The sequence below is a fragment of the Stegostoma tigrinum genome, chromosome 22 (genome assembly GCF_030684315.1).
Source record: "Stegostoma tigrinum isolate sSteTig4 chromosome 22, sSteTig4.hap1, whole genome shotgun sequence".
Lineage (NCBI taxonomy): Eukaryota > Metazoa > Chordata > Chondrichthyes > Orectolobiformes > Stegostomatidae > Stegostoma > Stegostoma tigrinum.
In genome coordinates, this window is record NC_081375.1 from 22,280,339 (window position 1) to 22,305,783 (window position 25,445).

Below are 25,445 nucleotides of genomic sequence, written 5' to 3' on the forward strand. Positions count from 1 at the left end.
CTTAGCTTCAATTTGGAGCACTGTCACTTCAGTATGTAAACCAGAAGCAGGCAGGATATATTCTAGAATTACTAGGCACCAGGGTGAAGGGTGAAAGATATATTGATTAATAAGTCATGGTGGTGTGTGCATCAGTGGGTCTGTTGAGGTGGGTAGGAGCAGTCCTTTCATAGTGGTTAGCGTGAAAGCACGCATCCTGAAAGCTCAAAGAGTAGCCATTTGTTCACAACTATAGAACAAACCAGCCAGCAACATGGAACTCAATCCAAAATACTTTTGAAAAACTGTACTGTGTTCTGCATAGTGTTCTTAAAGTTATGGCTTGCTCTATAGAGCACTGCTTCCATAATTAATTAATAAAATTAACCCATTGTTGTTTCAACTGTCACTCACTCATAGGAAGCAATGGCCTCAGTCAACCCATATAGGTTGTGGAGGTTATAATGTGATGACAAATGCTGCTCTCCAGACATACACACAGTTCGGGACGTGAGATTTCTGCCAGTCACACCTGGAAGAGACAAGCAGGCATTTCTGTAACAAGTTGATAAAGTTCTTTGCCGCACAAGGCAGAGATGAAGAAAAACACTGTAAAAACCATAAAGCCACCACAGATACAAAAAGAAAAGAAAATCACTGTGAAATAAAATATTGTAAAGAAATGACAAAAAGGTTAGAATGAGGAGGCTGAAACACACATCCTGCTTTTGGTAATAAAATTAGCTCTTACCTGGTACATAAGGAGGATATTCTAAATTGTTGTTTGGACAACCACTTATAGCACCAGTAACAAAGTTCGATGGTTCATTCATATCCTGTGAAACAAGCAGCTTATTTTTTATTTAATACTAATGCTAGCTTAAAAAGGTTCATTGTTTTATCCAGCAAATCTTTATCTTGAATGTTTCATTTGCCTTGCTTCTGGAGTCCAAACTTCACTTCAATCTGTGCATTACACACAAACTGATTGTTCTGAGAGACTTCAATAGGTGCTGATTTTCTAAATTGAAGATATTAATCAGTCAGCTCAACAAAATATTATTCAATTAATTGTTTTTCACGATCTGACTAGATTTAGCTGTGTCAAGATGAAAAAAACTGGAATGGCCTTGTAGAAAGGGCAGGGTTCAAGCCACAACTGTGGCAAAAAGAGTGTCATTTTACGTACAAAAGCATGGCTTGTTTCTGAGAGAAAAAAGGTTCATTTTTCCAAAAAGGTACCATTCAACACCAATAATACATTTCACTTTGGGTGTGTAGGTAACGGGGCAGAGTTTGGTTAACTGACATACAGAACTAGTTGCATATCCTAAGTTTTTCAGTAATGTACATCCATTCCTACTTTGCTGCATTTATGTAGTTGGGCTCAATAATTCAAAGTCATTTCCTAAATTAATATTTCCATTAACTATTAAGTTGCATTGTAAATTAAATAGAAATTGTGTGTCGGGTGAGAATCTGATTACTGCCAAAAGTTTAAAAAAATACATTTTTTTGAATTTTTACATGCATGTGCTGTTCCAATTGCTATAAGGTTGGCTTGATCAGCCAGCTCGTAAGCAGGGCTGAACCACTTTTCATTGTTCAAGGCTGATGCTGAAATTGCACAGAAAGCCAGCCTTTTGGATATCAGCTACCCTGATCAGAACGTTTCTCACTGTATATTTTACAAACTCAGGAAATGCCCCCAAGGCAGTCACTCTTCGCCCTGAAAAATATCCAGTCTACTTCAGAAGACCCTGCAAAGGGCAAGGTATCTTGAAAGATTGAGCAACAGGTGAAACCAGCTGTTCCATGCTGCTACCAAGTTTAGTACTTACCACTAACAAGCTGCTACAATCAAGCTAAAAGATGTTCTGCCTAACACAAACATCACTAAATTTCAGTGCTGACATGATGCCAGTTATTAGGTCTTGCACCCTAAACATTTGTGGATTGCATATGCACTCAGACTTCTTATCAGATTTTGCAACAAACAAGATAATGACCATACCAAACCAGCTTGCACTTGCAAAACAAACCGGAGAACGGGCCAATGTGCTGGCCAGCATCAACCTGCCTGGTTTAAATTTTAAACCAAACTTGAGAGTTAACTGTGAATCAGCATTAATGGGTGCATGCTTCATGCAAATACCTCTACCAGAGTCCATGGGCCAAGTGATTAGCATTCGCCTCTCATGCAGTATAACAACATTTTTCCCTAAAAATTGCTATTCTTCTACATTGTCCTGGTGAGTGGAAGGCACAAAGTTTCATCAAAAATATCTTTTTAGAATTACACAAACACCAAACTAGTGCTAAAACTAGTGAACTATCAAATACTTTAAAGAATACAATGTTAAATGACACGTGTTTTGAATGAAGTAACAAGTCTTTGAGCTACATACACACCACCTCTAGGTGGCGCAGAGTGGAATGCCAAGTCAACATTGTCCATCACTGAGCTACATCTAACACTTAAAATCTGGCAATGATTGAGTTGAAGCAACTCTCAAACATTTTATCTGCACTTCCCTGGAGATGAAAACAATGAAATTCTTTCATTATGAGTTCCATCCCACTTATTGCATTTTGTTGATTTTTTAAAATCCTCATATCAGAAACCTCCAAACTCCAAATTAAATTTGATCTGCTGAGGCACGATTTTGTACAGCAAACATAAATGCTACATAAATAAAAATATTTCCAATTTTCAATTATTATCCGATTAATTGTAACTCAGGTAAGTGATGGCTTTCCATGAACTTTAGTGTGAAGATGTTACCTAGCTTAAATGAACACCAAAACAGATCAGTGCCACCTATGCATGGACAGATGAAGCAAAATCCTGGATGTATTTGTAGCATACACTCCGGAGTTATAGAGTAGCTATCCAATTTACATCTAGGTCATTTTCTTTCACTGCTTTACCAAATCACTTCACTGCAAGACAGAATTCTTGGAGTTTAGTTTGCATACTTACGATCCACATCCCATCAAAGGGAACTTTATCATGAAACTCTTTAATATTTTCGTACCACCAGGCATGGGTCTCTGGGTTTGTAAAATCTGGGAAAGCAGTTGGACCAGGCCAAACCTAAACAAAATAGACCAGGACAATTTAAAACGGCTTGAAAAGACTAGGTGGTAGTAGTTCAAATCCTGTCTGTTACAATGAGCAAGATATTGGAAAGATTTATGCTAGCATGTTGTGGCAATTGATTTCAATGCAGTGCCATTTATGATTTTATTGAGAAACAGCACAAGGGTTGTTTGAAAATTTCTAAAGAAAATGGTACATTAAAAAGTTGTGTTCAAGTGAGACTGTGGCTGAAGCATATATCTTGTGACAGTACTGGGGAGATTTATAATGCATCGGACCTCTTGACATTGATGTCAGCAGTACCCACTTCTTATTGTTTTCCATCTGAAATTAAACTTTAGGCTTCTTATTCCTGTCCCCTCATTTGAGAAGTTCACATTTTCTAATTTTGTCCCACATGAGATTTTTCTGCAACTCTGATGCTTATGCGGACATCCCCTTACGGTTTAAATAGGATCATATTTTAAGGCATACATCTCCAAGTCATGTTTTATGGCGTGTGTGTACAAAAGTATTGATTAACTAGTTAGATGGTCATTCAAATCTAGCTTCACAATATACTGGCTACACAATCAACAATTAGCAGCAGCATTTTTTTTATTAATTTGTGGTACGTGGGCGCTGTTGGCTGGCTGGTATTTCTTGCCCATCCCAAGTTGCCCTTGAGAAAGTGGTGGTGAGCTGTCTTCTTGAACAGCTGTAGTCCTCCTACTATGGGTTGACCCACAATGCTATTAGGGAGGGAATTCCAGGATTTTGACCCAGCGACAGTGAAACAATGGCGATATATTTCCAAGTCAGGATGGTAAGTGGCTCAGAGGGGAACTTGCAGGAGGTGGTGTTCCCATGTATCTGCTCCCGTTTTTCTTCTAGATGGAAGTGATCATGGTTTGGAAGGTGCTGTCTGAGAAGCTTTAGTGAATTTCTGCAATGCATCTTGTAGATAGTACACACTGCTGCACTAATGAAATTGCACTTACAAGCATGTGCAGTAATTGCATTAGCAGAATTTGACATCAACAGTCTTTGCTCATGAATGAAGAAAGTGTTTTGGAAATCGCTGCTGTCCTGTGACTGACTCTCTGACTGATTTGTGGGTTTGTCGTTGATACTTATGAAACCCTTAAATCTAAAAGTTTTTTTTGTCTCTTAAAAGTTTAACAACCTTTTTCATTTCTTCACATAGAAGTGCTCTGGTAGAATAACGTTGCTGCCACTTGTAACTTAGAAAGTGAAAAAAATTGAATGCAATATCAAAAGCTCTTCATTGCTGCACTGACCTTTCCGATCAATGGTTGACCAGTTTCATTTTTAATGAAAACACCTCTCTTCACACCGTCATCATACGGCTTGTACGTCCCTGCTGCCTGTGTACTGCTGATTCCTGGGTCCTACAGTAGAAAGCAAAGAACAAGCTTTTTAGGTCTTAAGGGAATTGGAGTTGGAGACACTCAATGCAGATGCTCAACTCATAAGAAGGTGACAAGCAAGTAGCATTAACAAGCTAAACAGGTGTTGACACTGGATAAAATTGAGATTGCCATTTAGTTGTAAAATGTGTCAATATAACATTTCTTGTTTTTCACAGCAAAGCTGTCATTTAGTAATCTACTAGGCAACAGCTGACACCCAATGAATTGTATTCCAACACGAGTTGTCATAAGCAAAAGCAAATATATTGTGCATTGAGGGAAACAGGAGCCTAACAGTTTTACCACAACACACTATCTGTATTCTATTCTGAAAAATATTGGAAAATGCTCACTTGAAAAACTTACTTTTTTCAAAATAATTTCCTACCAGTCATATATTGTGCTCCTAAACCTCACACCCTGCATTTACCAGGTATCAATAGCTCACAACATTGAGACCAAGAAATCATAAGGTAGTCCTTGTCTTTACTGAAGAATCAACAACAGTTAACATTCCAAATTTCCTACACCTCATGCATTATATCATTGATAGCAGATATTCAAAACCGCAAGATATTAAACTGAATTTTCTCATTATAAAAAGTTTTATACACAACTCAGCAATACATGCAAATTTGAGAACATTACCCTAGCTTGGACAAAAACTCATCTTTTTGCCACGGAGCAGGCAAGTTGCTCAGACCTATTCACCTTCTTGCCTGTATTTTGATGGCTATAGAGAGCTTCATAATGCTAATAAATTTCATAAATGCCTTTATATATCACATGCTTTGATCACTATAGTCCATTTTCCACACTAACTTTCGGTAAATATGGATGATAATTTACCCAACACCACAAGAAATGCACATTAACTCTAGATTGGAACATCCTAATCCTTCCACTAAGCACAGATAGACAAAACTAGATAGGGGAATGTGGGAAAGAGTACCATTGGAATAAATTTAACATTTATATCTACTTTAAAACACTGGCCTTCAGCAAACATGAAAATTCTCATTCTTAATACAAGTAAAATCAATAGTCAAAACATTTGAAATTTGGATAATTTGTTCTCACCACAATCATGACATACTTCAACCCCTTCTGGTGGAACTCCTTTACCATCTGTGGGTAGTCCCCATAGTACTGTAAGTTGTAAGTGAAGTCCTTTCTTTTATCCATATAATCGAGGTCATTCCATTGTACATCCTGCAGAAAAAGATGTTATTAGCAAAATTGAGCAATTCTGTATCTGGTTGCTGACTAGGAATGGAGGGGTACACTGTAAGTATTTTTAAGTTGCCTTCTGTTTATGATTATGCACTGCCCCTTCTTGCATATTCAGAGTGACCAAATGAAGAGGACATTCATTCAAGCACATATCTTTGCCACCTCATAGTAACAATGTTATTACATATTGCAAAGCAATTACATAGCTCTTCCCAGAGGCTTTCCCCCTTTCTGATTGATCTTCTAATTACAAAGGTGAAAGAACATTTTTAGGAAGAGCTTTTATCTCACAGAAGTGACTTCAAGCCAACTGACAATGAATTAACTTCAGAAAACTCTGCTCACATTTTGACATCTGTAACAAATTCACCATAGCAGCTGAGACAATCCAAACATTTTAAAACAATAACCCTTACATTATATAAATGCTTCCCAATGTTAACAGATCCTCAAAAATAAATAATCCCAGGATTCAGATCCATATACTTATCAAAAACTAATCAGTTCCTCCTAGGGGTCTGTGTATAGTACTTGGCTGAAATCTGGCCTTTAGTTTTTCAAAAACATTGTTAGCATGTTTCAAAACAAACTGGGGCAAAACATTACCTCAGTCAACTTTCAGTGGTGGTGGAAAATAAGTTCCTAAATTGTATGCATCTTGCTGGAAAATCCAATTTTTGCAGCTTCGAATCCATTTCTTCTATCTGAAGCACAAGCCATTGAGATTTTGTTCATCATGACTTCCGTAAGTTCACCATTTTTATCATTACCAAAATTACAGGGTTGTGTTCACTATTCAGTCATGATAAACATTTGCTAAACGGAACCACTAAAAGCGAACGCATGTACTTAGTGCAGAATTCCTGCTGGACAAATTCTGAGTCAATAAATTGACACTCCTTGCTTAAATTACCCTGAAGATATTGTTGCAAAGGTCAGGTTTTATTAACTATGTTTTAAAATGTTTATTTTAATTCAAGGTTAAATGGGGAACGTGGTGTGTTTTGCCTGGTGATAAGCCAACGTCACCTGGTTGCTATGGGAATTGGAGCCCAGATAAAATTCTGATGAAATTTCCAAATGCCAGCTTTTGCTTGATCATAAATATAGATATGTCTGCCTTTGAATCATGGAGACAAGCTTAGGCAGTTAGACTGCAAACTAATAGAAGATACAAGAAAGCTACTGATGGGAAAGTGGAATACATTAATCTTCAGAACCTCTACAAGATCCTCTGCAAAGATCAAGAAGTTGCCTGATGGTGCCTTTTACTTGAATTCCATTTGGATATGCTCATAAGGATGAACAAAGGAACTTTTGAAATGAATCTGGAAAACTTGCTCCAGTACAGCAAGGAGAGACAACCAGTTGAAATGCTGGCAGGGATTTGGCAGTTTAGAAACAAGACTACAGTTCTGCTAGAACGTGATGAATGGTATAAGCATGAGGTGGGGTTATTGCGAGCTATGAGAAAGCAGTAAGGAATGCCTCTTCTGCAGCTCAGAATATTACTAAGCAGTGCTTAATCAATGCCGATTTTAGTTTATTACAATAAAAGTCTAAAATTAAAAGTAATACATGGCAAGTTTTCAAGCTGATCACTGGGAATTCAAATCTCTTTATTAAAAATTGATCAATCACTACAAGTATCATAACTACATGAAACCCAAGTTGCCAACAAACAGTTTTTAAAGACCCAAGCACAGAGCACTATTAAGTTTTACCATACTTGCCCAACCAGTACTACTTTACCCATTTGGTTCAGTAGCTGCAGCAGGATGAGGAAATTCTAGGCTCTGCTTGTTCTTTTCAAGTCTTGCTCATCAACCAGGCTGACTGTGTGATCAGCAACAGTGCTCTGAAATATTGAACTTAACTTACTGAGGTATAAGTTATTAAGTTTACCTCCGAGGGTTGATTAAACACTAATCTTACATGGCCATTTGCATCACCTTGCAGAACCCACAAACTGAGATGATACCGCCTACTTCATGCACTGAGTCAGGAGAATAATCATTATCTTATTATTTGTTTGACAATGTCTGTTTGAACACTTACTAAACAAATGGAAGTCATTACTACCTTCTTACAAATAACCCTGTAAGGAATAGACCTCTTGATAAAGTAAAAACATTGACATCACCCCAAACTGGAACCTTAATTTCAGCACGAAAATGCAGCTTATTGTACTGGTTTGGTCAGTTGGATGTATGCAGCACCACTGAAACAACTCAAGGAGAATCCAAATCAATGAATTCAAGATTACATTAGCATATTTCCCACAGAGTACATGCAACAAACACTGACACTTCACAACATATTTTGAACAGATCTTGGAACTCAAGACAGAATGTCCATGAGACATGTGGGCTATCAACAGCAGAATTATATTCAACCACAATCTGCAACCTCCCAGCCCTAACAAGCATGGTGATCACCTCTGGTTTAATATCGATTTGTCACTGTTGTGAGAGAATAAAGAAAATAACAAATATGACTAAGTTCCAATCAATCTCAGACACCTTCAATAATCACCAGTTAAGCTTCAACCATATTAGTGTGTCGAATTTTGGGGCCCACACTTTAGTAAGGATGTCAATGTCTTCAAGGTTGTGCAGAGATTTATCATGATGCAAGCTGGGATGAAGGACTTCCATTATGTGGACAGAAGCTGAGACTGTTGCCCTTAGAGAAATTTAATTAGACAAGAAAGAGAAATGTCCAAAATGATGACACTTTGATCAATTAGAAACAAAGAAAGACATAAATTTAAGAGCAATGGGAAGTAGTCTGAGAATGAGATTTTATTTTTTATTCAGCTTGTTGCCAGAATCAGAAATATGCTACCTGAAAAATGTGGTGGAAGCAACAATAATGACCTACAGATAGGGATATGCACATATATTTGAACAGGGGAAAGGGGTACAGAGAAACAGCTAGGGAGTGAAACTATCTGCATAGCTCTTTCAGTGTCTGTAAATTAAAAATGGGCCAAAGGGCTTCTTGGATCATATAGTGTCACAGACCCGTACAGCATGGAAACAGACCCTTCAGTCCAACTCGTCCAAGTCGACCAGATATCCTATATAAATCTAGTCTCATTTGCCAGCATTTTGCTCATATCCCTCTAAACCCTTACTATTCATTTCCCCATTTAGATGTCTTCGAATATTGTAATGTACCCATCTCCATCACTTCCTCTGGCAGCTCATTTCATACGATACCACCCTCCATGAAAAAGCTGCCTCTTAGGTTTCTTTTAAATCTTTCCTTTCTCACCTTAAATCAATGCCCTCTAATATTGGAGTTCCCAACCCTGGGGATTAAACCTTGCTTATTCACCCTATCTGTACTCTTCATGATTTTATAAACCTCTACGAGGTCACCCTTCGGTCTCCAATACTGCAGGGAAAATAGCCCCAGCCTACTCAGTCTCTCCCTATAGCTTAAGTCCTCCAACTCTGGCAATATCCTTGTAAAATCTTTTCTGAACCCTTAAGTCTCATATATAATTCCATAAAAACTGCACTACTGAATATTTCAATACAACAGGAAATATGATCAAACAATTTTGAAGTTTGTGCTGTAGTTCTATGGAGTACCCTTCAATTTCATTGGCAAAACTGGATTTAATTCCAAAGGGAAATATCCCTTTACCTTTGTAAGCCCACCTGAGGCATGTTGGCTCTGCTCATGTTTGCCACAACTTGTCGGGTGACGTTGGTGCTCAAGTAACCATACTGGCACAGATGAAATCCCAGACTCCAGTATGGAGGCATTACAGGATAACCTGCAGGTCATAAAAATGTGCATTAAGATGCTCTGCCAAGTCGCAATAGAAAAGAAATGGCATTATATATCACCTTTCATGACATCTTTACACTCATTTAATTGAGTTAAGCGTAGTCACCATTGTAATAATGGAAGTGTGGCAACCGACTTCTGCACAGCAACAATATGATAAGATCACAAGACCATAAGATATAGGAGTAGAATCAGGCTGTTCATTCCATTGAGTCTGCTTCACAATTTGATTATGGCTGAGACAATCGATTTTTATCCATGTTGACTGTGAAATAAAAGTCTGCCAGGACACACTGGAGTCCTTTGAGATATTGCCAAGGGATGTTTTGCATCCACCCCAAACGGATGGGACCTTAGTTTAACACTTTATTTGAAATATGTAAAGCAAAAGGGAAACTGCATAAAAATAGGGGCTGACATTAACTTCTGTTCTGGGCCATGACAATACGGCAGTACTGAGCAAGTTGCATAAAGGAGAGCAAAATGGACATGATCTATTTGGATTGTAGAAGACCTTTAACAAGTTGGTGCACAGGAGTTTGCTAATGACATTAGAGCCATGGTGTTAGGGCAAGGTATTGGCATGAATATAGGATTAACTGACTGTTAGAAAGCAGAGTGTGGGATAAAGGAATCCTTTTTCAGCATGGGCAGCTGGTGACTTGTGGAATTCAGCAAGGGTCTGTGTTGGGACTGCAACTATTTGTGTTAAGCATTGGCAATCTAGACAAAGGAATTGTGGACATTATTGCAAAGTTTGCAGATGCCACATAAAGGTAGAGGGACTGGTCATCTGAGGCACATGGTAGGCTGCAAAAGGAGCAGGCCAGGAGAGTGGGCAAAGAAATGGCAGATGAAATACAAATGTAGGAAAATGTGAGGTGATGCACTTCGGTAGGAATAATACAGGTGAGGACTATTTTCCTAAATGGGGGAAAGCTTCAGAAATCTGAAGAACAAAGGGACTTGGAAGTCTTAGATCAGAATTCCCTTAAGGTTAACATGTAGGTTCAGTTCAGAGTTGGGAAGGTAACTGCAATGTTAGCATTTATTTCAAGAGGGCTAGAATACATGAGCAGAGGTGTATTGCTAAGGCTGTATAAGCCATTGGTCAGACCACAAATGGAATTTTGTGAGCAGTTTTGGGCCCTGTATTGATAGAAGGATGTGCTGGCATTGGAGGGGAGATTTACAAGAATGACCCCTGGAAACAAGGGTTTGTCATATGAGGAGCAGTTGAGGATCCAGGCCTGTAATAGATGGAGTTTAGAAGGATATGGGGGGATTCAGATTGAAATTGACAGAATACTGACAGGCCCAGATAAAATTAATGTGGAGAAGATATTTCCAATAGGAGGCTACAACCTGAAGATACAGGCTCAGAGTGAAGGGATGACCCTTAGAACTGACATGAGGAGCAGAAATAGTAGGAACTGCAGATGCTGGGGAATCTGAGATAACAAGGTGTAGAGGTGGATGAACACAGCAGGTCAAGCAGCATCATAGGAGCAGGGAAGCTGATGTTTCAGGCCTACACTCTTTTCTCCTGAATAAGGGTCTTGGCCCGAAACGTCAGCTTCCCTGCTCCTATGATGCTGCTTGACCTGCTGTGTTCATCCAGCTCTATACCTTGTTATCTGACCTGAGGCGCAATTTCTTTAGCAATAGGGTGTCAAATCTGTGGAACTCATTCCCATAGAAGGCTGTGAAGGCCAAGTCATTGAGTGTATTTGAGAAAGAAATAGATAGATTCTTAAGTAGTAAGGAAATCAAGGGTTAGAGACAGAAGGCAGGAGAATGGAGTCAACAGACATATCAGCCTTGTTTGGACAGTAGAGCAGACTCAATAAGCCAAATGCCTCATGCTTCTCCTATATTTTATGGTCTTATGGTAGTTAGTACCCAGATGAAATACATATGGACAATTTCAAAACAGCTGCTTGCATACATGCACTGTTGACACAGAGGACATTAAACTCTAAACCAAAGGACATGAGGAAAGCTGTCTGGAAAGGTTTAAATCAGTTGTCTTCAGGAATTGAATTGCTCCTAAAATAACATCAAAGATCATCGAACAGGAGTCAGGTTTCTTGACATTAGTGAACAATATTCCAGAAACCTGCAGTTTTGGCAGAGGAATTCTCCAACAGAATTGGAATATTCTTTTAAAACAAAATTGCACAAGAAGGAAAAGAGGTTAGGAAGAAGGCAAAGAATCAGGTAAATCAAATTCTGGATTGGAATCTCTACTTCTGATCTAGATCAGAGAAAAAGTTGCCTACTTACTCTTCTACCCGGACTTCTGAGTTAGAAGCCTTCATAATAGAAGCAGTTGACAAATCATGCAGCAAGCAGAATGGATTTTCACAGAAACCAGGCCTCTTCCTCTTTCTTACAGCAACTGTTGTTGTTTTCAAAGTTGGCCCCAAGAAGTCACAGCAACAGCTGAAAGGAGCTAAATGTCTAAGATAAGTGAGGGAGGAGAGTGACATGAGCATAGAAAAGTGGACAGCAGAATAGGGTAGGTCAGGTTTTTGCAGGGTTGGGTGGTCAAACGTCCAATGTCCAAGATTGGTCAAATGTTTGGGGTTGGGGCAAGAAAATTATCAGTGTGAGAAGTTAAACTGGAGTTACAGCATGTTTTAGCCTTCCTAACTTTTCCTGGCTATCTACTAAGGTAAGTAAGTCAAAACCCTCTAAGTGTCAGACTCAGGGGCTTTTTCCATAGGGTCACAGTTCACAAAGCAAGTTTCTACTTCCCAGGGAATATTGTACTGTCAACACATCGAGGGGTCCTGATGCACATTCTTCTGCCTATGTTCTGAGACTGGACATCTGAAGATAGGAACATCTATGCCTTGGCCTTTATCAACTATTAGTTGAACTATTTCAAATAAATTTAAGTCTGTTCTATAATTTTCTAACAACACAAAATGGGTGAATATGAAAAAGGCTATTTCCTTGAATTATTCAGACAGATTTAATAAAAATTGCATCTTGCACTTAGCAGAAACTGTATTTCAGTTTTACAAACGTAAACATGAATATTATGCAGAATAACTGAAAGATTAAAAAGCAGGAAAGATTCTGCTAGGTGTTAATTCTAGGTCTTTCCACCATGTAAGCAGCAAGTAGTGGTTTAATCTTACCAATAACATCCATGTACTGTCTTATCACTGTTTTTGGATCTGGACCCAAGAACACATAAAAATCAAAGATTCCTCCAATCGTTCTCCAGGTTAGAGCAGGGGTTGGCTGAAGTAATACATCTGGATGAAACAAACATGCTAATTTTCTTAACAGCATATACACAAACAACAGAATCATAAGGACATCATAAATGGGTTACCATGTTAACAATCCTATCAAACAACGCAAATAAGTAATTGTACATGGGAAGGGTTTATGATTAACACACTGTCCTGAACTACCACAGTTGAAAGAAATGGTAGTACAATCATCAAATAAACAAATTGCAAAGAAGCAATTTTGAATATTACTTGTATAATCCTATACACAGAGTAGGGTGAGGTTCCTGAATGATTCTAGATTGGATACATCAAGCCATTCAGCTCCTAGATAAGGAGGGATGAACTTGTTACCCTTCTTTATTAATCCACCTTCTTGATTGGTCACAATACTGTTGACTTAAAAGGAATACCTTCACTTCTGGAAACCCTTCTTCCAGACCCAAATTAACATGTTTTAAAAGGAGCCAATTTAACCAGGCTTTCATGAATGAAAAAAAAGTGAGTTTATTGATAACTAAATGTGAGAAGAATAAGAAAGACAACACCAATATAGACATGAGGAGAAGCCAGAAAGATTTTCTTTAAAAGCAAATGAGAACATTGCAGCCAAGCGAAAGTTAGCAGTAGTAATTGAGAGTGACAATTCCAGCTAGCAATTTCCAATTTCTTAGTTTTGAATGTTGCTGTTGCTCTGATTCCTTTCAACGGTGACTGAATTCCAGCATTCGGGATGAGAATGCCCTTTTTTTGTCCTGTTTTCTTTTGTCTGGCTTGCTAGCTAGCTGACTGCAGGAATTCAGAGTGACAGAATCCCTTTACTGGCTGTAAGGGTTAGCAGACGTTCTTCAAGTGTGACTTTCATGATACATGAATGCTCAAACCCAGGCTGGTCAATATGGATATCTTAGTTTGCTGGTACACATGAGAAGCTTCTATTCCACTCACATACTAGAGTTGAAATTAGCTTTTTTAGCTTTTTAGCTTTTTAAACCCTGTCTTTCTGTGTTCTCCAAATGTAAAAAATTCAGAACCTGTTTGCAGTTTGGCACATAATCCAAATACATCATCAGCCCTCGTTTTCTTTCTGGTCACAAGAGATCACAATCTGTTTTGATTTGCCTCTTCCCACTTTGAAAGACTGTTGCTTGAAGATTCCTTCCAATCTTTAAACGGGACTTCCTGAGGGTCTCTCTCATACAGCCACTTAATGTATACTCACAGCTATTTTTGGCTCCTTCAGCCTCTTCAAAAATATATTTTGAAATTTCAAGTTTAAAATATATATAATACTTCAGAGTTCTGACCTTTGTTATGACAATAGAAAATGACAAAATATTCCATATTTGTAAATTGGCTGCTTATGGTCAAAGATTTCAGTAAAGTAGACAAGTAGCATCAGCAAAGAGAGAAAATCCAGAAACAAACCAAAGTAAACATATGAAACATGGTAAAAATGCTTACTTGCATTGCAGTTCACCACCTGATCAAGGTGGTTTAATATTTAACAGCTGTAACAGATCTTGAACTTTACTCAAAACTGTATCACATATTCAAGCAATTTCTTACCCTTGGCATTACTGTTGAACAGGAAAACACCATGAGCTTTTCCATCCTCTTCCAACACCAAGTAGAAAGGGTGTGAGCCGTATAAATTAGCATTTGGCTGCAACAAATAGGCCAGTGTTAGTCAAAGTACATGAACAAAATTCTGGAGTTTGTCAATTACTCTTTACTTTCTTAAAACAAAAGGCTTGAGGGAGAAAAATTTCAGACACTGTTTTGCATGGATTCTCTCCTCTTTGCAGAAAATCTGTTGAGCTTTGCTCAGAAAACCACTAGAACTCTACTCATACTCCTGGCAAATGAATGGTGTCAGTCAATTCAGGGAAGACACCATCATCACTGAACTCATTTCTTTAATCACTTGATGTTCACGTATGTACTTTCTAGTGAGGTGACAGTAATGATCAGAAATGTGAAGACAATCAGATTTCATTCCAATCATTTATTTTCAGATTAGAATCAGTTAGGACCCAGATCTATTATGCATTGGCAATTCCAGTATTCTCTTTAGTATGAGTTTTGTTGGCTGATGCCACTAAGAAATTTGAAATGCCACTTCCAAAATAGTGATAATTGGGAAATGTGGTAAACCTTACTGAAGTATTCGAAAGGAATGATTTCTGCTTATTAAATGCTATAGTAGAGATCTTAAGAAATTGTTTAAGAATAGCTGAAAGCATAGAGCAATGGTACAAGATTTGTTTTTGTAATGCTACACAGAGTGAACTCCTTCTCCAAGAGTTATCAGACAGGAAACACATGCTCCACATGCTGAGGGTGAACAAAAGGGAGAGAAGGCAGGTGGAAAAAATACTGAAACAATGCATCACAGAGCACGATAATGCAAGATTAGAGGAAATCAATAAATTTACAATTATTCCAAATGAATTCCTGTTTCAAGGAAACTTTTAAATGTGGAGAGAGATGTCGGAAAAGTTGAAGGAATCTGAGAGGAAATCAAGAGTGCAGGATCATGATAGTCAACAGCTCTGCCATGAATAACAGAGACTAAGGCATGAGAGAAATACATAGTACACCGCTGTTTCAAGTAAACTTAAGGTTGTGAGGCAGGGTGCATCATGCCCTTGCAGGAATTTTGAAATGATTAAACTGAGGACACATGAAGTCAATGGAGGCCATTAAAAGCAAGATAGTAGATAATGAGAACTTGGAATAATACACAGAATCTTTGATTAGCTGAAACTTAAGCAGGACAATATTGGAGGGGTGTTAAATTGGGGCGTAATAGGAGATGGAGCAGAAAAATGAGAGAGGGAATATTAAAGTAGTTCAGCCTAATGGTGAGGAAGGTATGAATCAGTGTTTCAACAGCGAAAATGATGGGGGAAATGAAGCACTAGGTGAAGCATGATTGGTAAAGGAGGAGAGATGGGAGTAGTCACTACAGAAACAGCAATGAGTTACCATACCAGCAAAATTTGACAAAGAAAGGATGTTCATCCAAGGCTTTACAGAATGGAATTAGATCAAAGTCAAAAGGAAGTCAGATCCATGACAAGTCCGACTTTCATCCTACAGGACCAACATTCCACAAATGAGTTAAGCTATCATATCTTAACTTGAGATAATAGGAACTGCAGATGCTGGAGAATCCGAGATAACAAGGTGTAGAGCTGGATGAAGACAGCAGGCCAAGCAGCATCTTAGGAGCAGGAGTTTCTGATGAAGGGTGAGACCTGAAACATCAGCTTTCCTGCTCCTAAGATGCTGCTTGGCTTGCTGTGTTCATCCAGCTCTACACCTTGTTATCTCTTATATCTTAACTTGACTTTACTTATCCTCAGCTTTGTAAACATGATAACTGAATGATAAGCCTTACTGATAAAATCTGACTCATACCAACAGACTTCACCTGTTGCAATACACCTTAAATCATTGAATTTCTACATGAATCCAATTGACTACTCAGTTGGTCTACGTCCCACCCAGGCATTTCCCCCTGAAGGTGCATTGCCTACTGATTTTTTAAAAAATTCCCTCTCAGAGTATCTGATAAAGGTTCTTGAGGCAGTGGGGGATATCATTACCACTGGGCCAGTAGGCCTGGGTCCAGCTACATCTGCTTCAGAGGTGTGTAAGAACTTTATTGAACAGGTAAATTAGAAAATATAGTACCTGAAGAAAGCTCCAGGATCTTGAAACAGCAGTAAATGAACTGCAAGTCTGCATTTTGTTAGGCTTGGAGGAGATCGTGCGCATGATGGCGTTCTCAAATATCTGCTGTCCTTGTCTTATTAAGTGGTAGAGACTGGGATATCAAACGTGTTGTCAGAACAACTGCAGTGCATTTTATAGATGGTACACAACGCAGCAACTGTGTGTCAGTGTGAGTATTCAAGGTGATGGGATGGGGTGCTAATCAAGTGGGATTTGTTCTGAATGGAATCAAGCTTCAAAGCTCGTTGTAGGAGCTTCACTCAGAGGCAAGCTTAGAGTATTCCACCACATTCCTGACTTGTGCTTTGCAGATGGAAGCCAAGTATTATCAATGTATGGCTGGGTGGGAGGTGGACGGGGTCATGTCCCTCTGAACTGCTCCGATATCTACAGCACTAATGCGGCTAGTCCTGTCCAATTTCAGGTCAATGGTGACTCCTAGGATTTTGATATGGGGAATTCAGCAATGGCAATGTTATTGAACGTCAAGCAGTGATAGAGTCTCTCTTGTTGGAGATAGTCATTGCTTGGCATAAATGTTGTATTACGCAATCTTCAAACAAGATACAAATATTTAGTTAGATTTTAGCTAACTAAATGCCTTGATCTATTAATCATAATTGTAGAACAAAATGCTATATTTTCTGAAGCTATCTTGCCAGGAATCAATAATAGTATGTCTTCAATTGCTTTAGCATCTCTGGGGATCAAATGTGTTTTGTGAATTGCTTACAACAGCTTACATTACTGAGCAAGTTCAGAGGAACTGCACAAAGTACGTGTTGATTGTTCACAATGGAATATAACAATTGGGAATGAAAGATAATAACTGATGGACATTTGACGAGTTAAAAATGTGAGGTGATGTGAGATGGCTCTTGCGACAAGTCAATTGAGAGGGGTAATATGGACCATCTCCTAAGGAATGTGGAAGTCAGAATTTGAATAAACGCTGGAAACTTAATTGCCATTGGCTCAGTTTCATTATTACTTTGTGGTGTAATTCTTTTATGGCAGATTAATTGAACATAACTTTAGAGACAAAAAGAAAAGTATTGACTGCGCTGGGAAAATTTAAGGAATCAGATGCTTTGAAGGATAAAGGAACTTCCATGATGTCTTTACTTCTTTTCTTAAACACATAAAATGTCTTATTTCATATTTTCTATTTGATTCAAGAAAAGAAGACCCAAGTGCATTAACAGACACCTTGAGTCAGCCTCAGGCAGAGCACTGGCTATGGTTTTAAAAACTGAAAGAACTGTGGATGCTGCAAATCAGGAACAAAAACAGAAATTGCTGGAAAAGCTCAGCAGGTCTGGCTGCAGCTATGAAGCAGTGACCCAGTCTACACTTCGTCTTTCCAATGTAGAGGACATCAGATTGTGAGTAGCGAATGCAATAGAGTAGATTCTGGGAAGTGCAGGTGAAGGTGCGTGGGGCTGAGAGGGGGTGTTGGGATTGAAGGGAGAGTGGACCAGGGTCTCCTGGAGGGAATGGTCCTTATGGAAGGTGGACAAGGGGAGGCGAATATGTGTCTGTTGGTGGCATCTCGCTGGAGGTGGCGGAAATGGCATCTCGCTGGAGGTGGTGGAAATGGCATCTGACGATCTTCTGGATGTGGTTGCTGGTAGGATGGTCGGCAAGGACAAGGGGAACCCTATCATTGTCATGGGAGGGAAGAGAGAGGGTGACGGCAGAAGTGCAGGAGATGGGTCAGTCCTTGTCAAGGGCCGTCAACGATGGAGCTGGGCAATCCTCAGATAAAGAAGAAAGTGGACATTTTGGAGGCTCCCTTGTCAGAGGTGGCTTCACCAGAACATATGTGACAGAGATGGAGGAACTGAGAGAATGGAATGGAGTCCTTATAGGAAGTAGGGTGTGGGGATGTCCAGGTAGATGTGGGAGTCATTGGGTTTATAGTAGATATTAGTGGCCAGTCTATCTACAGAAATAGAAACAGAGATGTCAAAGAAGGAAAAGAGGAGTCAGAGATGGACCAAGTTAAAAACAAAAACAAAGTGGCTGGAAAAGCTCAGCAGGTCTGGCAGCATCTGTGAAGGAAAAGACAGAGTTAATATTTCAGGTCTGGTGACCCTTCTCAGAACAGACCCAAAACGTTAACTGTTTTTTCCTTCACAGATACTGCTGGGCCTGCTGAGCTTTTCCAGCCGCTTTGTTTTTGTTCCTGATTTATAGCATCCACAGTTCTTTCGGTTTTTATTCAGACCAGGCTCAAATGAGGCAGGGTGGAAATTGGAAGTGAAATCGATTAACTTTTCCAATTCCAGACAAGTGAGGGAAGCAGCACTGATCTCTCCCCCTCCCATTCCTTAGACGACATGTCCAGCCTGGGCCTCCTGCAGTGCGACAACGCTGCCAGCTGAAGGTTGCAGCAACAGCAACTCATATTCCGCTTGGGAACTCTGCAGCCCAATGGTATCAATGTGGACTTCACAAGTTTCAAAATCTCCTCTCCCCCTACTGTATCCCAAAACCAGCCCAGCTCGTCCCCACTTCCCTAACCTGTTCTTCCTCTCATCTATTCCCTCCTCCCACCTCAAGCCGCACCTCTATTTCTTACCTTCTACCTCATCCTGCCTCCTTGACCTGTCCGTCTTCCCCGGACTGACCTATCCCCTCCCTACCTCCCCACTTACCCTCACCACTACAGAATCTATCCCCGCCCCTTTAACGTCTGTCTCCTCTCCACCTATCTTCTCCTCTATCCGTCTTTGATCCACCTCCCCCTCTCTCCCTATTTTTTTCAGATCCCTTTCCTCATCTCCCTTTTCTGACTAAGGGTCTAGGCCTGAAATGTCAGCTTTTGTGCTCCTAAGGTGCCGCTTGGCCTGCTGTGTTCATCCATCTCCACACTTTGTTATCTTGGATTCTCCAGCATCTGCAGTTCCCATTATCTCTGATGATATCTTCTTCCTCAACAGAGGATTTCCCACCACCGTTGTCAACAGGGCCCTTAACCGGGTTCGACCCATCTCCTGCACTTCCTCCCTAACCCCTTATCTTCCCTCCTGCAACAGTGATAGGGTTCCCCTTGTCCTTGCCTACCATCCTACGAGCATCCACATCCAGAAGATCACCAGATGCCATTTCCGCCTGTTCCACGCTTCCTTCACTACTATCAACCCCCACAACCTCATGCATCTTCCCCTGTAACCAGCAAAGGTGCAATACCTGCCCATTTACCTCCTCCCTCATCAGTATCCAAAGACCCAAACATACTTTCCAGGTGAAGCAAGAGTTCACCTGCATTTCCCAGAATCTAATCTACTGCATTTGCTGCTGACAATCTGATCTCCTCTAGGGGAAATGAAGCGTAGATCGGATGATCGCTTGGCAGAACATCTATGTCTGCTTTTGAAAAAGACCCTGAGCTTCCAATTGTCTGCCACTTTAATACACCATCCTGTTCTCTGGCCAACATCTGTGTCTCTGGCTTGCTGCGTTGTTCCAGCAAAGCTCAACGCAAGATGGAAGAACAACCCCTCAATTTTTGCTTGAGAACCCTGCAGCCCTCTGGATTCAATAATTTTAAGGCCTAAATTCTATCGCATCATAGCCCCCTACCCCATGCACCAGGTGTCGTTATCACATATGAACTAGATGACCTCAGGCTCATCTGAGAAAACGAGAGTTTTCTGGACAGGACCTTCAGCGAGGTCATTACACCAAGGATACCAGAAGAGAGAAGGGGGATGATGATGAGGAAGGAAGAGATGCTTGATGGGAAAGAAAAGAAAACCAACTTACATGAGGTCCTTGATCTCTGTTCCAGTGCGTTAGTTGGGTCCAGTTGAGATCAAGAATCAGATTTGTCATGTGCTCTCCTAGACCAGAGATGTACTTTGAGGCCAGGGAGGTGGAGATCTGCAGAAATTGATCAGCATAAAACAATGGCCCTACTGTTGTGTTCAGGCTGTTAAAAAATACAGAATAAAATTACTGAAAAGTGGTGAAAAACAAAATATACTTCATGAGTATGTTATACAGAATTGTTTTTATACCAAATTTCACGTGTCTATGTGTTACAATTATTAAGCACATATATAATGATGGAAATAACTGGGGTCTCTAGACTGTTTAACTCAGTTTAAACTGCTAAAGTATTACACGTTTGCACATCTCCATTAATGGTTTCTGATTATGTTGTAAATATAGACAGTTGATCTCAGTTAAACTTACACCTCGAGAGCTCTTAAGGAATTTTTTAAAACACATGCATTTTTTGATTTTTTTTTACACTACACACAATCCCTTTTTAACACTTTATACTTGTGCTTGTGTGTTTGATGGGGCTTTCACGTGTTAGCTTGAGGTTCGTAAGCCATTTTGAAAAAATGTTATTTCACCCAAGAAAACCTTGTAAATGGTTCCTTCAACTTTGAACCAGAAAAGTGCATTTTAAATAAAGTGTGACATGACTGTGTACTAAAAGTTAAAAACCTTTGTGTTAAAGATGTTAAAGAGGAGAGCAGATTCATACATCTTTCTTTGTCATAACTTAATGAAATCACAGCATAATACCCTCATATCACTTATCTCCAACATTGTAAAGAGTGAGTAAATACTCTTTGATCATTATTATTATGATCTTACTCCCACATTTCATCATCCTGCAGTAATCAACAGATTAGTTGCAAAACTAAACAGATCATTTCAGATAAATGCAGTACAGTAAACTTACAAATGCTCAAAATATACTTAAACATCAGCCTGAATTTTGCTTTGATAATGAAGAAACTATCAGTATTCCACTGAATGGACAGAGAAATCAAGAGGTTGGTGCTAACCAGTATATTCCTGTGTAAAATAAACCATTGAAAATTGACCAGTCTGTTAGTTCACCTGCAGTCATGATTTGCTGAGAACTTCCACTCTAATGCTTGTAGTCTTTGTCTACAAGTGCTGGGAAAAGGTACATCTTGTTGAGTGATGCATAGAGGAGTTTTACAACAGTATATGAACCACAGAATAACTGCTTGACACCCTTACCGGCTTTGAAAAGTTAATTCATATTTGCAGATTGTCAAGTTTCACACAATAATTAAGAATTACACACCTTTTTTTTCAATGTTCTTCAAACTCTGTTAATACTTGGGCCTCCTGAGCCTGCTCCACCATTCAATAAGATCATGGTCAAACTAATTCTCACCTACCTTTCACTCTCTTGTTTATTAAGAATCTATCTCTGCCTTAAAAATATTCAAGGACTTTGCTTCTGCTTATTATTTTAGCTTCTACCTAAATGCAGTTATTCAATTCACCATCTGAACATTTCAATAAAAAAGAAAATGAAAGGTTTTAATTGTTTTTAATTTCCTGGCTGCTGTGTGAATACTTCAGTTTTATTCACTAGCTACTGCTTCCTGACATCGCTGCTGCTGCACATCAACCAATCCCTTTGATTTAAAACGCACAGGACAAGGGGCATTTCCAACACAGAACTCACAAGACTTGTGTGGGCAGCTTCCTTCAAGTTCTGTGATGAGAACCGTCTCTCATGAGAAATTCAAGCTGTCAAGTCTTGCTTAAAAGTAAGCTTTGCTACTATCTATGTACTGTCTTCCCTCATCAACTTTAAATTCTAATGCTTTCTTTCTGCCAAAGTAATTAGCTTATCAAGTTTAAATTGATTTTGAAAATCTGATTATCCTACAGATTATTAGTTCAAACTACATTAACTGACAAGGGACACTGGTATTTTGAGATGCAGAACGTGGCCAACAGCAGGAATTTGATTCTCATACTGGATGAGGTTACCATGAAGGATCCTCATTCTCAACTTCTGCCTTCACCAGAGGTGTGATGATCCTCAGGTCAAACCACCTCCAGTCATGTTTCTTTAATGTGAGAAAAGTCCTACAACACCGCGGCGACTTCATCTTTCATTTACAAGGCTTTCATCTATAATCCAAATTGCCATTGTTGATGCTCTCTGTAGCTGCTGCTGACTGATTTTTTAAAAAATTGCAGTTGGGGGAACAATGGATCATAAAGAAATCCAATTTCCTAACATTTTCAATACCAATAACACCAGAACTCTCTCAGAGAAGCAATAGTCTTTTGTTGGCTATTAAAGCATTGTTTACAATGATGGAGATAGATGTACTGCTTTGACGTATCACAACTTAAAAAACAGTATGACAACACAAAGTTATCACCAACTACAATGCAAGTCCCAAGTGAAAACAGAATCATTGGAGAATTATTATAAGTACAATAGATACCATAGCATCATTATTATGCTACTGGACTAATGATCCGGTGTTGGACTGATAATCCAGAGGAAGTGAGCATTAACTTCACGTTAGCAAGTTTCAGAATTAGAATTCAGTTAGAATGACTAAATCTGGAACAAACAACATGCATGTGTGCTGTTGTAGGATTGCCATGTAGAGCAAACTGGTTCAATAACACCTTGAGAAAATGCAATCTGCTCTCCTTACCACTGTTCACTGATGTGCCAAGCAAGTGATCCAACTAATTTAATTAAATGCACATGATATCAAAGAATTCATCAATCACATTAAGGGCTATGGAACTCAAAATGATAACTGCAATATCGAAGGCATGTAAAGTAGCTCTGCTCCTGGACAAATTGTTCCAGTGCAATTACAACACTATCATATACTGCCCATATATCACTCTACTTATAATTGTCTGAGCAATAGAAGAACTCATCAATAATGCTAAGAACACTAACTATTAACCTGCTGCCCAATGCTTCTGCTCTTTATACTTTTATACCCTTTATACTTTTTGAATGAAACATAAATTTCACAAATGAGGCTTATTACAGAAATAAATATAAGTGCTAATCACACTTACAGAACCAGACCATTTGATTTCCTCTGTACAATGATGCCAAAAGGTCTGGATGAAAATCTAACAGTGTAGAGTTGTGTTGAAGCTTTCTCAGTGATGTTAGGGACATCAATAGGAACCTCATACCGTTTACTTCTTGGATCCTTAAGCTGCAAGCCAAAAACATAAGGTTTATTGAAGACAGAACAGGAACTCCCAAATATACTTACTTTAAGTATAACTGGTGTTATTACTGATCATGTATTCCTTTGTTACCAATAGATCAGGCTGCTTTAACCATCTATGTAAAATTTTACAATTCAGTCAGTCAGTCTTGGAAAATATGATAGTCGAGGATCAGTTTTGTTGTTAATGTCAAATTTAAAAAAAAACTTTTAAGCTTTCTATTCCAACTCTAATGATTAGAAAATGTGCGACCATTTACAGGGAACAGCCTTCATTTACAATAACATGTTAAAATAAAGCATCCAAAAGTGATTCACAGGAGCATTATAAAATCAAGTAGAACATGGATCCAGGAAACAAAATTGTATCTAAATATATTTTTATTTACAGGTTGCACATTCTTCTTGTGTCTGTGTGAGTACCCTCTGGGTGCTCTGGTTTCCATCCACAGTCCAAAGATGGCAGGTTAGGTGGATTGGTTGTGCTAAATTGCCCAATGTCCAGGAATGTGTAGATTAAGTGGATTGGCCATGGGAAATGCACGGTTCTAGCGTAGGGGGTGGGACTCAGCGGGATGCTCTCCAGGGGATAGGTGTGGACTTGACTGACTGACTGAATGGTCTGCTTCAATCATGTTGGGATTCTATGAAAATCAAGACTTTGCTTGGCCAAAAGCAATGTTGGTCAAGGAGTACAGACAGGGGTGATAAGAAATGGAACTTGGCACAATTTATGAGGCTAACACTGGAGTTTTGGTAAATCTTAAGTTTTGAGGGTGGGAAGTGCGAGATCAGACATTTCAATGCACTCGTCAAGTCTAGAAGAAACAAACACATGAATAAAGATTGCAGAAAATGATGTAGGAAAGGTGCAAAAATATATGGAAATAGGCAGTCTTCGTGATGGCACAAAAATAAGATTGGAGCTGATTTAAGTGTCAAATGTGTGAGAAAATTCAAGCAAACTGGCTTAATTTTAGACTATTGCCAAAGAGAGGGATGAAGTCAGTAGTTATGAAATTGTTTGGATGAGGGAACAAAAATAATGCTTTCAGTCTTCCCAACATTTGATTGAAGGAAATGCCTGGTTATCCAAGACTGGATACCAGAGGAGTTTACAGATCTCAGTGATGTAGAGTCAGGTGTTAAGGTACATCAGAAAAGTATTGGATGTCCTTTCAGATTTCATAAAGTGTCAACATGTAGACACAAATGATGATTTTATTTGTGGGGGGGTGGGGAGGGTGGGCTCAAGGACAGATCCAAAAAGAACACGAGGTAATAATGCAGAACAAGGAAGATAAGTCATTGCAAGTGATTTCCTGCTTCCGAAAAAGAACAAAACCAGGCGACAGTAGCCCTACTCAGCTGGACAACTTTGCAGAGGTGCTGCAAGAAGATGATATAGTCAGCTGTGTCAAGACTACAGACAAGTTGAGTTGGAAAAGGGGAAGAAAATTTAGCACAATTAATCCATCGTCTTTCTATCAATGACATCAACTTTTGACAGATGCTTCTGAAAATTGAAGTCAAAATTTTCAGCTTCTATTAAACAAAAAGTAATAAGAATTATCCATTAATTCACATTCCTCAATTTTGACAAATAACAATGTTTGTAAAAGGGCAAACACAGGCCAAAAAAAGGGATAAGTTTATAATTTATTTTAAAAACGTAGTTGCTAATAAAATGTGCTCTTTTTGGCTGGATGATGCCTGGTCAATTTTAACCTTAGGCCCTCCAAGTATAGCTGTGCAAAGACACTACCAGAAACATGGGCGTTCCACAAGTTTGCAAGTATTGCAAGCTATTATAATTGGGGATGACACCTAGTAAACAGAAATGCTGAAATTTGTTCCAAGTTCAAATAAAATTTAAACCTATTTTATTTGTATTACTTTAATATACTTTGGC

General features: G+C 39.0%; 1 protein-coding gene across 2 annotated transcripts in view; it reads right to left on the reverse strand.

The window, feature by feature from the left end:
• LOC125463611 (lysosomal alpha-glucosidase-like) overlaps nucleotides 1-25,445 on the reverse strand; it is a 47,711-nt gene that overhangs the window by 18,937 nt on the left and 3,329 nt on the right. For both annotated transcript variants that reach the window (XM_059653694.1, XM_048555100.2), the window contains exons 3-12: nucleotides 23,373-23,518; nucleotides 20,295-20,460; nucleotides 14,349-14,445; nucleotides 12,681-12,800; nucleotides 9,399-9,517; nucleotides 5,575-5,706; nucleotides 4,363-4,473; nucleotides 2,963-3,076; nucleotides 731-815; nucleotides 394-511 (exon numbers count right to left, since the gene is read on the reverse strand). In XM_059653694.1, the coding sequence (XP_059509677.1) occupies nucleotides 394-511; nucleotides 731-815; nucleotides 2,963-3,076; nucleotides 4,363-4,473; nucleotides 5,575-5,706; nucleotides 9,399-9,517; nucleotides 12,681-12,800; nucleotides 14,349-14,445; nucleotides 20,295-20,460; nucleotides 23,373-23,518 (1,208 nt within the window). The remainder of the gene's footprint in view (nucleotides 1-393; nucleotides 512-730; nucleotides 816-2,962; nucleotides 3,077-4,362; nucleotides 4,474-5,574; nucleotides 5,707-9,398; nucleotides 9,518-12,680; nucleotides 12,801-14,348; nucleotides 14,446-20,294; nucleotides 20,461-23,372; nucleotides 23,519-25,445) is intronic.